The sequence below is a fragment of the Gekko japonicus genome, unplaced genomic scaffold, assembly GCF_001447785.1.
Source record: "Gekko japonicus isolate JY-2015 unplaced genomic scaffold, Gekko_japonicus_V1.1 scaffold13, whole genome shotgun sequence".
Lineage (NCBI taxonomy): Eukaryota > Metazoa > Chordata > Lepidosauria > Squamata > Gekkonidae > Gekko > Gekko japonicus.
In genome coordinates this window covers 577,009-593,108 of record NW_015172553.1, presented here as the reverse complement: position 1 = coordinate 593,108, position 16,100 = coordinate 577,009, and the positions used below count along the sequence as shown (strand labels likewise).

The following is a 16,100-nucleotide window of genomic DNA, read 5'->3' as shown; positions in this document are numbered from 1 at the left end:
AACTGCTAGGTTGGCAGGAGCTGGAACTAGAGACAGGAGCTCACTCCGTCATGCGGCTATGCGGGTCTCGAACTGCTGAACTACTGACCTTCCACAGCCTGCAGTTCAGTGTCTTAACTACTTGAGCCACCGCAGCTCCGTCGCTCCTATTGCATGAATGGAAATGGAGACTGAAATCTGTTTTTCTTGTTGGTCCACATCCCAGGTTGCTTTCATATACAGAATAGGAAAGCCATTTTCAACCTTTAACCTACATCTTGTCAGACCTGAGATTTTAGAAGGCTTAAAACCTGAAGTTCCATACGATACGTTAGTTGCTGACACTTTTGCCCCCTGGAGCTGGAAGCTAACTGGAATGTGTATCTAAGCATGCACAGAGTGCACTTTTCTCCCCACTGAGTCACCGAGACCTTCTGGGTCAGGTGGTGTGGCTTTTAGGCTTCCAAGCCCCAGGCCTTCATAGTGTATTTATGACACAAAACAGATTAGAGCCACTTGTTTGGCATGCCTCAAAAAGCCGCTACAGATTGATTCTTTGGATAAGGCAGCAGATAAATGCAAAAAATTGAAATGCTTTGTGCAACTTTTCTAGACAAAGAGCGTTTCCTCTGCTTCCTAACACCCACTGATTTACCTTACTTACTTTTTTAAAAAAGTACCATTTTGAAATTTCGCCACAGGTGCAAGCATGTTTTAAGGCGTGCACCTGACAACTCACAATCCTGGCAAGGATCAAAAGATTCAGAGGACATCACCAAAACAAGTTGCTTTGCTGTGGTCACCTGAGTCTACCCATGTGAGAACCAGCACAATGCACGATCAAGTACGATCCGTGAGACTCTAGTCTTGAATCCTCACTCTGCCATGGAAGCGTGCTGGGTGTCCTTGGGCCACTCATACACTCCCAGCCTGACCTACCTCACAAAGTTGTTGTGAGGATAAAATGGAGAATGGGAGAATATTGTAAGCCACTTTGGGTCTCCTTTGTAGACAGGGGCATAAATGAAGTAAATAAATGGTAGCGACCACTGTTGCCTTTGGCAGTCTTACAGTGCCACCCCTCCCCCAACTGAGCTAGGATGTAAGTAGGGATGCCAGCCTCCAGGTGGAACCTGGGGATCCCCTGGAATTACAGCTCATCTCCAGGCTACAGAGATCAGTTCCCATGGAGAAAATGGCTGCTTTGGAGGGTGAACTCTATGATATTGTACCCCACTAAGGTCCCTGTCTTCCTCAGGTCCCATCCCCAAATCTCTATGAGTTTCCCAACCTGGAGCTGGCACCTTACCTCCTCATATATAGTGTTTTTATTATGCTGTTGTTTGTATGCATATTTTAACTTCGGCATGGCCGTTTGTTAGCCGCCCCGAGCTGTATATTGGATGGGACGGGATATAAATCCTAAAAATAAATAAATAAATAAATCCCCGGTTGGGGAATGACCTGACAAGGTGTAAGGATGGCACTGCTTGATGTCTTTTGTAGCAACTATGGCTGGCTGTGACTCACTAACTCAGTGCAGTAGAGGAGCAGAGATAAGATTTGAGGGACGGCTGCTGAATAGCAGCCGGGGAAAGCTCTTCATTCACTTTTCCACTCCACCAAGTATGGTTGCTCCACCCTGCCCCATCCCACAGGCTGGAAGGAGGCGAGGAGCTGCAGCTGTGAGACCTGTGTCGTCAGGAGGCATCAAACTTGTTGGGCAGGTTTTGCTTTTTTGCTTTTGGAGGCATTTCAGCGGCAGTCAGAGCTGATCTGTTGAAGGGGGGGGTAAGTACTAGAAAGAAGCAGCAATGCTTTGTCTGTTTCTCCTTGTCCTCTGTTCTACAAGCAGGGCTTGGGAGCACTGAAGGGCAGCTAAGGAGACCCAAGTGCATCTGGAAGGAGCTCTCCCTTTGCAGGTCCAAGGGAAGAAGAGAGTATCACTAGGGAGTCAGATCTCATTCTGAAGTACCGGATTCTACCACCCCTTCTATCGTACCTTCCGTGCCTGAGCACTATTTTGGAACCTGTTCAGGATTCATTGTCTTGGAGGGACCTAGAACTCTAGGATGGGATTTCTGCTGCTCTTGTTATTGGCCATCACTTTCATTCCTCCGGATCCAGCTCGCTCTCAGCAATGCTCAGGGGGCCCTACGTCACTGATCCTTCAGTTTGCTGATGTGGGCGCTGACCAGTGGATTCCTGCCCACCAACGAGCCCCTGGATCATTGGATCCCCTCTATGACCTTGTCCAAAGCTACCTTGATATTGTTCAACAGAACCCTCTCCCTACAGGTGAGTTTGCTTCTTCCAAAGTAGAGAGCCGGGCAGGGTTCTTGGTCAGATTAAAAACCACCCTGGCCTGTTCTTGTGCCTTTGAAGCAGCTAGAAGTGCAGAAATCAGTAGGCGAAGCTTTCTATAGCTAGAAATTAAGCTGGTTTGTAAGGTACAAGAGTAGAGACTGGTAAAAAGTTGGCTACCCTAGGACCAGGTAAAAAGAGGATTTCCCCCCCAGAGACTAGATCCCAGAAAAAGCAATGCTCAAGAAACCAGACTAGAGAGGTAATTTCTAGAAATGTAGAAGCTATGGAAAAAACAATTTCCTCCCCCTCTCCTGAATATTTGGGGGGGGGGGATTGAAATATATGCAGTACTTTCCTATGAAGCCTAGAATTATTTTTTAGCTTTAACACAATAAAATGCATCATGTATAACTTAATTGGCATATAAATGATAACTGTATAAGTATAAGTGCTGTATTTTTTCTACTAGCAAAATCCCAAATATATTCCAGAGAGAGAGAGAGAGAGAGGAGAGAGAGAGAGCTGCCCCCTGTGCTACCTTTGCACATGTCTCTTATTTTTTGCCATCTGATCTGAGAGGTAGGAAAAAATAAATGTTGAAACCAGAAAACAGATATGGTAGCAAACAAAAAAGTATATTATTTAAACAGAAAGCGTCTCATACAGCCACGATGGGGCTGCCGACATATCCAGCTAGCAAGTTACTATGTAACATTGAAAACAGTTAACAATAATTATAAAACACATTACAGCATATTAATTATTGCGTAGGTCAGGGGTCCCCAACCTTGTTGATCCCGTGGACACATTTGGAATTCTGACACGGCATGGTGGACACAGCAATGAAATGGCTGCTGCAGGAGGTGGAGCCAGCCATGAAATTATTGTCACAGCTTCACTTCAGGAACACTGTGTAGATCCTTGTGCTGTGGTGGCAGTTGCTGCCAAAGCAACATTATAAAAAAATCTGCACAGCCAATCAGATCTCCAATAGTCAATCAGTAACCTCGCTGGGCGAAAGCCCTACCTGGCCACCCCCACTTCCTAAAAAACACTCAGTGATTGCCAGAAAAGGTGTTGGCCGAGCACCACTCTGGAGTCCCCTAGCCTAGATTCACACTTAAACAGTGAATATATCCTTGAAAATATGCTGTGTTCTCCCCTCCCCCAACTCATTGGGAAGAAAAGGAAACCCCAATTCCCCCTCCCCCAAATGTTTACGTTTCCCTCCCAGGCCTTCATATCTCTCGCCCAGAGACGATACCTCACCATCTTTAGCATTTTCAGCTGCTACTTCTCTCTCTGCCAGGGATGTAAAAATCTATGCACACAGACTCCAGATTCCTGTGGTCCTTTGAGATCCGCTAACTCCCATCCCAATGAGCCAGATACCTTAACCAGGATCACCCCCCCCACATTTGTTCCTCAAGTTCAAGGTGCCATTTTGCTATTCCTTCCCAACATTTCCCTCATCCTGCTGCAAATTAAATACAACCATAATTCCTTTTACACTATATGATTTTGGATCTGTTTTCCTGAACAATAAGATATTTAATGTTACATGCTTTAGTTCTATTACGTACATTAAACTTTCTTCCATCTTCTTGTATTTTTAAGTACATGTGTGGTCTTAATTTTGTAGTGGTTTTAATGTCATGCAGACAGACAGGATATGCATATTTTAAATAATGGTGTTTTAAAAATAAATACAATATTGCATTCCAGGAAATTCTAGGATGTGTGTAACAAAGTTTGAGTCCAGTGGCACCTTTAAGACCAACAAAGTTTTATTCACAAAAGCTTATACCTTGAATAAAACTTTGTTGGCCTTAAAGGTGCCATTGGACTCAAACTTTGTTCTGCTATTTCAGACCCCCCTGAATAAAATATGTGTGTTTTTCAAGGAAGGTAATAAACCATTTTATATTACATGATTATTATGAAAAGGTGAATAAGCCACTGCTGCAATATGTGTAGTATGTGGGTATTACCAAATAACAGAGGCGAACAGCTTTTAAATATATTTTCAAATAAAGACTTTGCCTCAGTTCTGTTCAGGACTGGGGGCTTTGTTAGCATCTGGATTGGACACATTCTTAACAAAACACAGTGTCTCTCAAATGAAATGTGAAAAGTTGATGTCTTTATTACCTCTCATATCAGTTGTTTGGCCAACTTGTTTTGCTCCACTGACAGATCTACTCACTCAGCAGGGGTGTGTTCTGACACCTCACTTGTGTGTGTGACATTTTAGAGCCTCATCTGTTGCTGTGGTACTGAAGTGGGCCTAGTTGACTGAATTTCCATTCTTGTGTGGTTGTCAACCTCTAGGTAGTGTCTGGAGATCTCCTGGCTATTACAACTGATATCCAGGTGACAGAGATCAGTTCACTTGGAGAAAATGGCCACTTTGGAAGGTGGACTCTATGGCGTTATGTGTCATTGAACCTCCCCTTCCTATCCCCCACCCTCTTCAGGTTTCACCCCCCCCCCCAAATCTCCAGGTATTTCCCATCCTGGAGCTGGCAACTCTACGCTATTAAAATTGATCTCCAGATGGCAGAGTTCAGTTCTTCTGGAGAAAATGGTTGCTTTGGAGGGTAGACTCTATGGCATTGTCCCCAGCTGAGGTCCTGCCCTTCCTCAAGTCCTTCCATAGGCTCCACCCCACAAATATCCAGGTATTTCCCAACCCACAGCTGGCAACCCAAACTGACTATGATTTTTTTTGGGGGGGGTATAATGGCATTGTTCCACTCTTCTAAGAAGCCAGGCTGGAAACTCAGTTCTGTTTTAGATGAGAAGTGTCAGGATGGACCATGCTGGGCTTGTCTCCCCTTTAGAGGTCCACAACAAGAGCTAAGTAGTCTGAAGTAGTACAGGCCAGACTCAGGGTTACCCTGGGCCTGAGAGAAAAAGGTAATGGCTTGTTTGTTTTCATACTGATAATAACTTATTATTTTGTTACCTCACTTAAGCAGGGCTCTGCAGAGGTGGCAAAAATCTCTTACATCATCATACCGTTAAAACCATCACTAGTGCCAAAGCCTTGTTGGTGGGATGGGGGAGCCTCATGTTGCAAAGTGCCGGCTGCCTTACAGCACAGACATACATCTGGAGACATGTGATTTATGGAAACCAACCCACATAACATAGCACAGTATGCAAACCTGAGGAAGAGTTCTAGTTTGGTGTAATGGTTAAGTGCGCAGACTCTAATCTGGGAGAACCGGGTTTGATTCCCCACTCCTCCACTTGCACCTGGCTGGATGACCTTGGGCAAGCCATGGTTCTGGCACAGCTGTCCTTGAAAAAGAACAGTTTCTGTCAGAGCTCTCTCAGCCCCACCTACCTCACAGGGTGTCTGTTGTGGGGAGGGGAAGGGAAAGGAGTTTGTAAGCCACTCTGAGACTCCTCTGGGTAGTGAAAGGCAGGGTATAAATCCAATCTCTTCTTCTCTTCTAGTGAACTTGAAAGCTTGCGCACTATGATGTGTTATTTTGGTTGGTCTTCGAAAATGTATTTCATGGATTTTACTTGTAGTTTATGGACCTCATACCTTCTAACAATGTACTGATGATAGGGTTGCCAGGTCCCCGGGGGGAGGCGGAGTTTGTCCGCTCGATGGACCCCACTCTATGTTTTTCCCTTGAATGATAGTGGTCCCACCCCAAACTTGCCTGATGTGATGACATCACTTCTGGGTGATGTCATTGTGGCATGTGCACTTTGCGCATGCGCCAAAGAAGTCCCAGGGAGGGCCAGGACTCCCCCGCTGCAGCAACAGGTAGGCCCTGGCAGCCCTAACTGATGAAAATAGGATAAGAGTAGATTGGCCTGGTAGCCTAGCTCCTCTGGACTAATGAATAATAGCAGGCCAACCTGGATATAATACACTGAGGCCCCGGTCACACGGAAGGTTTTGGCCTGGGAGAGGGACGTATCGGGGGCGCAGCAAACGGGCGTGAGCACACTGCAACACCTGGGAATCGGCATGCACCCGTCCCTGATCCGTCCCTTCAAGCCTAAACCGCGCATCAAAAAAGAACCTGCAAAAGAGCAGGACGTACCTGGCACGCCGCAGCAAGCGCGGCCGTGGGATTGCTGGCGCGCTCGTCTTCAGTAGCAATCCAGGCTCCCGGCCGAACTGCGCAAGCGCACACATGCGCATGCGCAGTTCGGCTGCCTCGCTCTTTCTTCAGTGGCTTCCCCCCGGCATCTGATTGTGTCGGGGAAGAACTGCGCGGAGGCTCAGGGGATCTGTGTGATCTCGCTGCCGCGTGTCTCTTTTGGTGCGGCTTTCAAAAGCCGCACTTTGCCTGCAGCAATTTCCCCCCGTGTGGCAGGGGCTACAGATAAGTAAATCTACAGGCATGGTATGGTAGCTAACCTCCCGGTGCAGCCTGGAGATCTCCCAGAGTTACAGCTGATCTCCAGACAGCACTTCCCCGAGAGAAAATGGCTGCTGGGGAGTGTGGATTCTATTACATTATACCTGATTGAGCTCCCTCCACTCCCCAAGCCCCATCATCCCCAGGCTCCACCCCCAAATCTCCAGGAATTTCCCAACCCAGAGCTGGCAACCCTAAGAAATGGCTCCAGGTGACAAATGCAGTGCGGCAAGTCAAACATATATAATTAGGTTTGCCAGTCTCCAAGTGGGGGCAGGGGATCTCCCGCTTTTATGGAGTCTGGTCTGTCACCAGCCTATTGGCTGGCAGGGAAAACCCCACCCCCAAACTGACATTCCTGCGCGATGTCAGGGACGCATTGATGGCACTTCTGGAAGTGATGTCATCACTTTGGCGACGTCAGGGCAACACTCTACTTTGGGGCAAAACTCTATGGTTTGTAGCTGTTTTTACCATAGAGTTTTGCCCAAAAAGTAGAGTGTTGCCCCAACGTCATCGACACGATGACATTACTTCCAGAAGTCACTACCTAGAACGTCTCCCAAGTCTCCCCACCGGCAGTGGGAAGGCACCTGGCAACCCTATATGTAATACTCAAATATATATATACAAATGCACTGTTTTGCATTTGTAGGTAGAGGACATTGCGCCATTTTACAGCTGAGGATCACCGAGGCACAGTAATATATGACTAGCGCAACAACATCAGTTAGTGCATCCATGGCACAGAATTGTTAGACACAAATAACAAGCAATAATAAAGGAAGTACTTCTTCTGGGCATATCTTTTCCTCAAGTAACAGCAGCCCCCTCTCTCATTCAATATGGCTGAGTCCTCCTGCTATATGGGAAGAAAAGTACCTCTGAGCCGCAAAGAGTGCTTTCCTTTCACTATTAAATAACAGATGCCTCCCCACGTATGTAGAATTCAGAAGCAAGTTACCCCTGAGCACTGACATGAACAGGATTTTCAAGTATAACGGCAGAACAATCCTATCCTTCTAGAAAAAAAATCCACTCCAGAAGACTTCACCAGGGCTGGGTGTGTGGTATTTTTTTTAAAAAAAAGTGAAAGGGGGGGGAAGTTGCTTCAGGGCATGAGAAAGGCATGCAGACTCTACGGTGTGCAGATCTGAGGCCTTTGCATTATACTCTGAAACATCTTCCCCCTGCCCTTTTTTAAATAATGAATATCTAGCCCGAATAAGAGTTCCACAGAATTTAAAAGTTTGCTCATTATTTTGTCATATTTTGGTTAGTTTTAACAATAAGTATTATACAACTTTCATGTTCAGAATTTTTTTAATCACCAACGCTATCTACAATCTTAATTCCAAGACAAGGGTCTCCTAACAAAAATAAACAGAGTTAGGGTTGCCAACCTCCAGATGAGGCCTGGAGATCTCTGCCCCCAAACCTCCAGGAATTTCCCAGCTCAAACTTGGCAACCCTAGTATGAGTTCTTCTCTCCCCACTCTCTTGGTGCCCCGTCATGTGTAAATCCTGTGCCAGTATTAATTTTGTACATCACTCTTTGGCTAAGATCAAGTGTGTGTAGTTCATTCTGTATGGACACAAGGGTATCGGAGATCAGGATTGTGCCCTTCAGTGAGTAAGGTTTCAAGTTTCCCCAAACGCTTCATCGGGCTGGATGGTCAGTACAAAAACAAAATAAAAATGGAGGAGAGAAAAAAGGGTGTTCCTTACAATGCTGGAACTGCCCTAGGTCTGCATCTTGGAATACAGGATATCTTGCAGACTTAATTAATTAGGTGGTGCTGGGTGCAAAACAGGTTACACCAAAATGCTTCTGGGAGTAGGACAAAGAAGCGCAAACAAAACAAATACAGCATTTTCTGTTTGGAAATATAAAACAGCTAGTTAATCCAGCCTCAAATGATTACAGGGTTGGAACACCTTCCCTGTGAGGAAAGAGTTTGGGACTTCTCTGATTAGAAGAATGGTGGCTAAGGGGAGACCTGGCAGAGAATAAAATTATGCATGGCTCTGGAGGCAATGGCTACAGATACTTTTCCCTGGAGCCAGTGTGGAGTAGTGGTTAAGGTGCCAGACTATGAATGGGGACAACTAGGTGCAAATCCCCATTAAACCATGAAGCTCACCTGGGGCGGGCACTCTCTTAGAAAGCAGGAAAGTTGAGGTATATATATACAAACTAAATTATTGTAATTCCAATTGACTCTAAACAAATAACTTGACTTAAAAGAACAGCTTCGAGTAGCATTAAAAAACTGTTAAAGCAATTTAAAATATCTTAAAACACTTAGCATTTCAGGAGACAAGGGAACAGCCATCTACAGCTAATGCCCACCGGAACCAACAAATAAATATCTTTTTAATAAATGTACAGTAAATTTAACAAAATAATCCTAACATATAAAACTTCTGTTGTCAGTTGTAAAATAAAAGACCAAATGTATTTCGACAAGGTGTCTCCATCAGTTGTCACCTGCACATTTCCCCCTAAAAAGTACATCTGATTCTTATGCAAAAATATGCAGAACACAGAAATCATTACATATAATGTATACAGAATTAAAACATCAATAATATGCATAGTACATAACTCATTGGACCATACCCAGTGAATGTTACTTCAAAAGTTCATTTTCAATAACTTAAATATACAGATACAATTATTTTAATTTTATACATATCATAAAGGAACTGAATAAATACATATTTATCAAGCTAAAATATTTTTCATTGACCACAACTTCATCAATCAGTTCACTAGACTGAAGGCGTTTACCATGTTCCCAGGCGCCAAAGAAGTAAAATCGCTCAGTATATGTAACTTTGCCTTTACCTAAATATATGGTAACGAAACAAATCCCATGGTGTTTCTGCTGTTTTAAGACATTAACAAAACCTGACTAGGTTAAAAAGTATTAACTCATCCGCTAAGTAAATCATTTTGCTTAATGGTAAAAAACAACAACCCTCATCCCGATTATTAAAAACTCACAGTATACTTCAGAGTTCAAGGGTGGCAGCACCAGTGGGAGGCTGTTCTCTTTGCCCCCCTTCTGTGTCATCTGGTAAGATACTGTGGGATACTGGGATAGATAAAAAGCAGGGCTTTTCTTATGTCCCGGTGTTCAAGTTCCCATTTGCACAGTGCCCTACATGTGTGCAGTGTAGGTGAGGATAAATTTTCTGTAAGATTTTTTGAACGCAATTTTAGAATTATACAGTAATTTTTAAAGGGTATAAAGTTATTGCTTGGCTAGGAAGATGAGTTAAGAGGTGAGACTGGTGTGAAAATTATATGTCTGAATGTTCTATTCTTTGATTGTCATACCTCATCTATCCAACACTGTGTTGCCAAAACCATTCACTTCTCTCATATGTCACCTCTAGTTAAGACCATCGTCTCAAGACCTTCTCTTTTTGCCCTGAAGGAAGGGGGGTGGGTGGCAACTCAACTCCAAGCTGAGTTAGTGTGAGTGAGCTCACACATTTTTGTCTTAGCTCAGGAAGGAGGGCTCCAGAGCAAACTAATTTATGCAGTAGCCAAATCACCTGCTCAAAACTTTAATGCCAGTAGCTCACACAGTAGAATATTTGCTCACAAGACTCCACAGCTTTGAGGGAGCATTGGTGGCAACCAGAGATAGGACTTTTTTGGTGGTGGCACCTTGCTTTTGGAATGCCCTCCCTTTTGTGGTTCACCTGGCACTTTCATTTAGGTGCCAAAACTAAACTTTTCTGTTTATCTAGCCTTTCAGCTATGAGTTTCCATATATTCAAAACTTTTGTGATGTGCTGCTGGCATGAAGACTAATTTATCAACATTATTTTAAATGGTTTTATTTGTTTTATAGACTTTTCTGCCATTATTGTTATTAGCGTGGTTTATTGACTTGGGTGATTTTATTTTATTGACTTGCCCTATTTTATTGACTTATTTTATTGTTTTCATTTTGAACTGCCTTGAGCAGGCCTGGAAAGGTGGCATACGAATCTTTCTAAACAAATGAATATTCCAACATGCACTTGCCAATGGCCTTGCCACACCAAGTTCCACTATTCTATGAAGATTTCCTATTCCCACAAACAGGTCTGTTCTTTCTCCTTTGCTGTCCTTTCTGCTTGGAACTCTGTTCTGAAACACTTTTCTGGTAGCCCTGGAGATCATCAAATCACTCCTCAAAATCCATCTTTTCCCTGAAACCTTTGACTTAACTCCTTGAATCTGGTTACCCTCAACTCCTTCCTGCTTCCCTGCCTCTATTTTCTCACCTATGTAATTGAAGCTCTTTAGGGCAGGGACCTGTTCTGTTGATATTAATCTGTCAGTGCCAGTGGTCATGTAGACTGGTGATATATAAATCTATCTATCTAATAGCCAAGTTGCCCCCTGAGTGCGGATCGCTAAATCAGTGCTCCGGGGGCACTTGGGGGGGAGGGGGAGGTTTGTGCACACGTGGGCCAGTCCCCACGTGTGCACAAAAATCGAAAAAGTTGAAAAAAATTTCGGGGGGATGTTTAAATCCCCCCGAAAGTGACAGAGTGTCCCCTGCGCATGCGCAGGGAACGCTCTGTAGCTGGCCTCGCTGCTGCTGCGCCGCCGCCTCCTCCTCGGAGCCGGGCGGGCAGGGGGGGAACTGGCCTCGCCGCCGTTGCCGCCGAGCCCGGCAAAGGGGGGGGGGAAGGACCGGCCTCTCCGCCGCCGCCGGACCAGCCTCGCCGCCACTGCCGCCGCGGAGCCCGGCCGGGTCGGAGCCGGGTGGGGTGGGGGGTGGAGGAACGGCCTCGCTGCCGCAGCCTCGGGAAGATTGGGGGGTGGAGGAGGAGACGGAGCTCTTCTCCCCCCTCGTGAGTATCGCGGGTCCCCCTCTTGTAATAACAATAATTCTGATACTTTGCCTCATTCCACAGAGCTGTTGAGGGATGCCTTGAATGACCCACCATCTGCTAATACTTCACAGGTGAGAAGAAGCGTGCGAGAGTAAAGTCCATTTTGGGGTGGGCAGCCATTTTGTAAACCCAGAATCTATGCTGGATATCAGTTTTTACATCTAGGCATTTTCTGTTTGACATACCCACCAATTGTTCCTCAGTTGTGTTAACTACATAGGAAACATGGCCTCAAAGGGTATGTATAGATGGGCAATGGAATTATGGAGGAATGATATGTGGGGCAGGATAGGTTTGTAATACGTTATAGTGATTTGGTATCAATGGAAGGTGAAAAGCGTTGCAAGAAATGGGTATAATTGGAATTAATGGGCTGAGTAAGAGTGTTACTGGGAAAAACGGATAATATTTGAGAGTCGTCCTGTTAACAAGTGAGTCCTCCTTCAAATCCCAGCTCAGCTAAGGGTAGCTCTCTTGGGGTTAACTGGTGTGGTTAGTCTAGTTACACCTACTTAGCAGAGTGCTTGAATAAAGCTAAAAATGCAGCAGTGTTACTTTACCAGGTCATCCAGCTTACAAAACTACACAGAGCCACATTGCAAGTTTAGAAGAGAAATACCTCTCTCTTTATTTGAGAAGTACACTTTGGAAAAGAAAGAGCAGGGACAGGATAGAGTACTAACTTACTAGCTAAAGGATGGAAGCAGATAGGAAGAGGGCCATCTACCTCATGGTGCCAAGAGAGGACAGCATGTTTCTATCTTGATGCGTGCAGGGAGAGAGTTCATCTTCAATTGAGAGAGAACAGAAGAAAGGGAAGTTGTCCCTGAGAACACAGTCTGTATTTCAAAGGGGATAGTGGCAGAAGAGTAAACACAAGAGAAAAGGTCCGTGTGCCTATCTAGCTATCTAGTCTATCTTGCCACAAAGTCTGGAAATGTGCTGCTCAGTCACATGGATACATGAAGCTGCCTTATACTTAATCAGACCCTTGGTCCATCAAAGTCAGTATTGTCTACTCAAACTGGCAGCAGCTCTCCAGGGTCTCAGGCAGAGGTCTTTCACATCACCAACTGCCTGATCCTTTTAACTGGAGATGTGGGGGATTAAAACTGGGACCTTCTGCATGCAAAGCAGAGGATCTTCCACTGAGCCACAGCCCCTCCCCATCATTTCTTCTTTGCATTCAGCTGCAAGCAGAATAACAAAGTGGATTCATATGTTGATGGATATTGCTGCTCCACTTAAAACTGACCACCTCTTGGATCTTCCCATTTATACCAATGCGTAATGGTGTTCTAATCATGACTCCACTCCTCCCACTGGTCATCAGTATCAACAAAAGTTACCTTTTTCTATAAAAGTGACTTGATTTACACTATTAGTTCATGTCATCATATCACTGTTCCCCAGTCCCCGTCCAGCTATTAAACAGCAAATTCACTAACCCTGCATCTAGTTCTGATGAAACAATGTATAGACCTCCTCCCCAATAAGGCTGCACCCCTGTTACAGCTCACTCTAGTTTGAAAGTTTTCCTCTCGCATCCAGATTTTCACCACAGTGTTAATTATTAATTGTGTTATAGTGCCAATGAAGTTTAAAAAAAATAACCTTGCCATTGGGGCAGCTGTTGCCACAATATCAAGAGGTTCTGTATAAGATGAGAAATTACAATATAGAGCAAAGACCTTCCACATGCCATGAAGACTACACTTCTGCTCCACACAAACAGTGAAAAAGTGCAACAGTTCTGGAAAAATTGGGGCCAAAATGGGGAATGAATGGGAGAAGAAATTGAAGACCATGTTGTCTGGAACCACTATTATTGTATTGCATTTGACTAGTGTGGAACTATCCTCAGTCCTTGCTGGGCAGCCTTGGGCAAGTGGTTTGTCTCTCCTCTGTGACTTTTCTTTATAAAATGCCTTTGTATTATTCAAGGTGTCAATGACACCCAGTTATAGAATGGCCCATTCTGCATCTAGCATTTGCTCCGCTGTTTTACCAAACCCACGTTGGAACAGAAATTCCCTCTACATTGCGTGTCACTTTTACTTTCTTTGATTGTCGGACACTGCATGTCGGTTTCACTTCCTTTGATCTCTCGGTTTTATAGTAACTGTCTGCATAGATTTATGGCCATTTTATGGCCGTTCAGGGGTGACCCTGCAGTCAGTATGGCGTTGGCCCGGGGTATTTGAATGTGGTTTTGAGCCGCATCTTTTTCTGTTCCGGTGCGGGTTTGGTAAAACAATGGAGTGAATGCTAGATGCAGAATGGGCCAATGTGTAGAATAAGGGACCGATGAATGTTGTCTGAAGGACTCTTTCTTATTCTCCAGATCCTCCAGTATCAAGCAGGATACATCATTTGTGCCACAATTGCCATCATCTATTTTGTGGCGATGCCCCTGATTGGGCTGAGCATCTGCTGCTGCCAGAGAAACAGGCGCTGTGGTGGGCGGGTGAAAGCATACCGCCGCTCCCTCCTCTGCCAACGCAACCTTCTCATGCTCAGTCTGCTCTTGACCACTCTTGTTATCCTGTAAGTGGGGATGGGTGGGGTGGGTGGGACAAGTCATGATATGAGAGAAACGGAACAGGAGGCTGCCTGTATGAGTTATGGTGGGATGATGGGATGATGGGATGTTGGGATAGAAAAATAAACTCTTTCTAGAAGACATGGTGCCAGGGCACCAACATCTGCACAAGTTTCTACATGTATTCAAGGTGCTTTGTTTGTTTTTTTTAACTGGGTGGTTATAATCTATATGGTTCTAAATGGCTGGGGCTCATAGATTTCCTGGACTGAACAAGGAGGTGGATTAGATGATTTGTAAAACTACTTCTAACTCTACAATTCTACCTATTAGACTGCAATTTGATACATTTACTTGGGAACACTTGGACAAACCTTTTGAGTAAACATGTAGAAGACCATGCGGTGTGGCTCCAGTTCTGTAATTAATTAAGAATAAGTCCCATTGAACACTTTAAATGGGGTTAAATGTTACAACTGTAAACCTAAACCATGGTTAACTGCAAGCCAAGATGTGTAAAGATCATTTGAAGTGGACTTGGAATCTATGGTTTGTGTTAATTTTTAAAAAATAATTTTTTATTAAAAAATAATCAAAAATGTCAAAAGCATTACAAAATTTCAAAGACATTCTCAAGGAAAACCAAATAAAAAAATTAACCAATTAGAAGTTAACATTAAGTTAAAACTAAAATTACAGGAATAAAAAGTATACCCTAAATCTAAACCAGTAACAATAAAACATCAAATATAACTCTTTAAAGAAGGATTATGTCCTTATAAACTGAGTTATCTGGAAGGATATTTCTTGTTAAAAACTGAACAATTGGAAACCATATTGTGACAAAATTATCATATTCTCTTTCAGAATATGGTTGCTTAGAACAGACTGCCATGATAAAATGCCATGATAAAATGTGACCAAATGCAATGCAATGGTTTGTGTTAATCATGGTTACATGTTAAATCTGCTCTAAACAACCCAAGTTTATGCTTGTTTTTTAAACTGGTATTTTGCCTCCAGGGGCAGTGCAAGACCTCCCGCTGCCCATACCCCTCCCTCCTTAGTGCCCTCCTAAGCAGAGTTACATCCAGCTGCGAAGGGGCAAATGCCCAGGGTGGGGGGTGAGATTGTTGTGGCCTCAGCACTTTTGTGCTGAAGTTACAGATTGCAAGAGGAAGGGATGGGGGAGCAGGGGCAGCTGCAAGTGCTGTAGGGATGGAGTCGTGTGGAGGGGACCCCATCCTCACCAGAATCCACCCCACTCACTACAGCTCCTACAGCTGAGGTGCCATTCGTAGCTCCACATGGAACTCCCTGAGGTGACTTCTGATGTGCACATTCACTCCAGATCTCTTGATGTGGGTTAGTTATCTCTTGGCAGCCTAGCTCAACTCCCATATTGGAAGTCAGGGTGGTTCAAAGGTCTTCTTTCCTTCCAGCCTTTGAATGTGTTGTTATGGGTGGAGCAGGATTTTAATCTTCATTAAATTCCAAATTGGCAGCTGTGTTTAATATTACAGCAAAATTCATAAATAAATATAATTGTGGCATTTTAAAGACTAGCAGATTAAGTTATGTGCTGTAATCATTTTCTGTGTGCGTGAAGTCCCCTTCAGAAGAGGCATCCATGGGACCCATAAAATCGTATGCAAAACAGGAAGTAAAAAGATAGCTGTTACAGAAAAAAAATTTGGCTCATCTTTCAGGTTGGGGTTAAAAGGTGGGCCTCATGACTGAAACCTGAAGACAGACTGAGTGCTAGGAGCTGTACAGAAGTGAAATGAATGCTGTCAAGTCATTTATCGGTCTATGGCAGTGGTACTATTCCTGTGGCTGTGAGCTGCATACACATTTACCTGCAACTAAAAGAGCCACTTGGCTACTGTGTGCCTTGTGTGCCCCACCCCACCAAACACACACATACAATAATCTAAGATATAACCAGGGCTTTTTTTGTAGAAAAAGTCCAGCAG

General features: G+C 44.2%; 1 protein-coding gene across 1 annotated transcript in view; it reads left to right on the top strand.

Annotated features, from left to right (window-relative positions):
• Positions 1-1,749: 1,749 nt before the first annotated feature.
• Positions 1,750-16,100, top strand: part of PROM2 (prominin 2) — a 67,275-nt gene continuing 52,924 nt past the window's right edge. Inside the window, exons 1-3 of the mRNA XM_015421099.1 lie at positions 1,750-2,277; positions 11,604-11,653; positions 13,927-14,129. Of these exons, the coding sequence (XP_015276585.1) occupies positions 2,052-2,277; positions 11,604-11,653; positions 13,927-14,129 (479 nt within the window). The 5' untranslated portion in view covers positions 1,750-2,051. The remainder of the gene's footprint in view (positions 2,278-11,603; positions 11,654-13,926; positions 14,130-16,100) is intronic.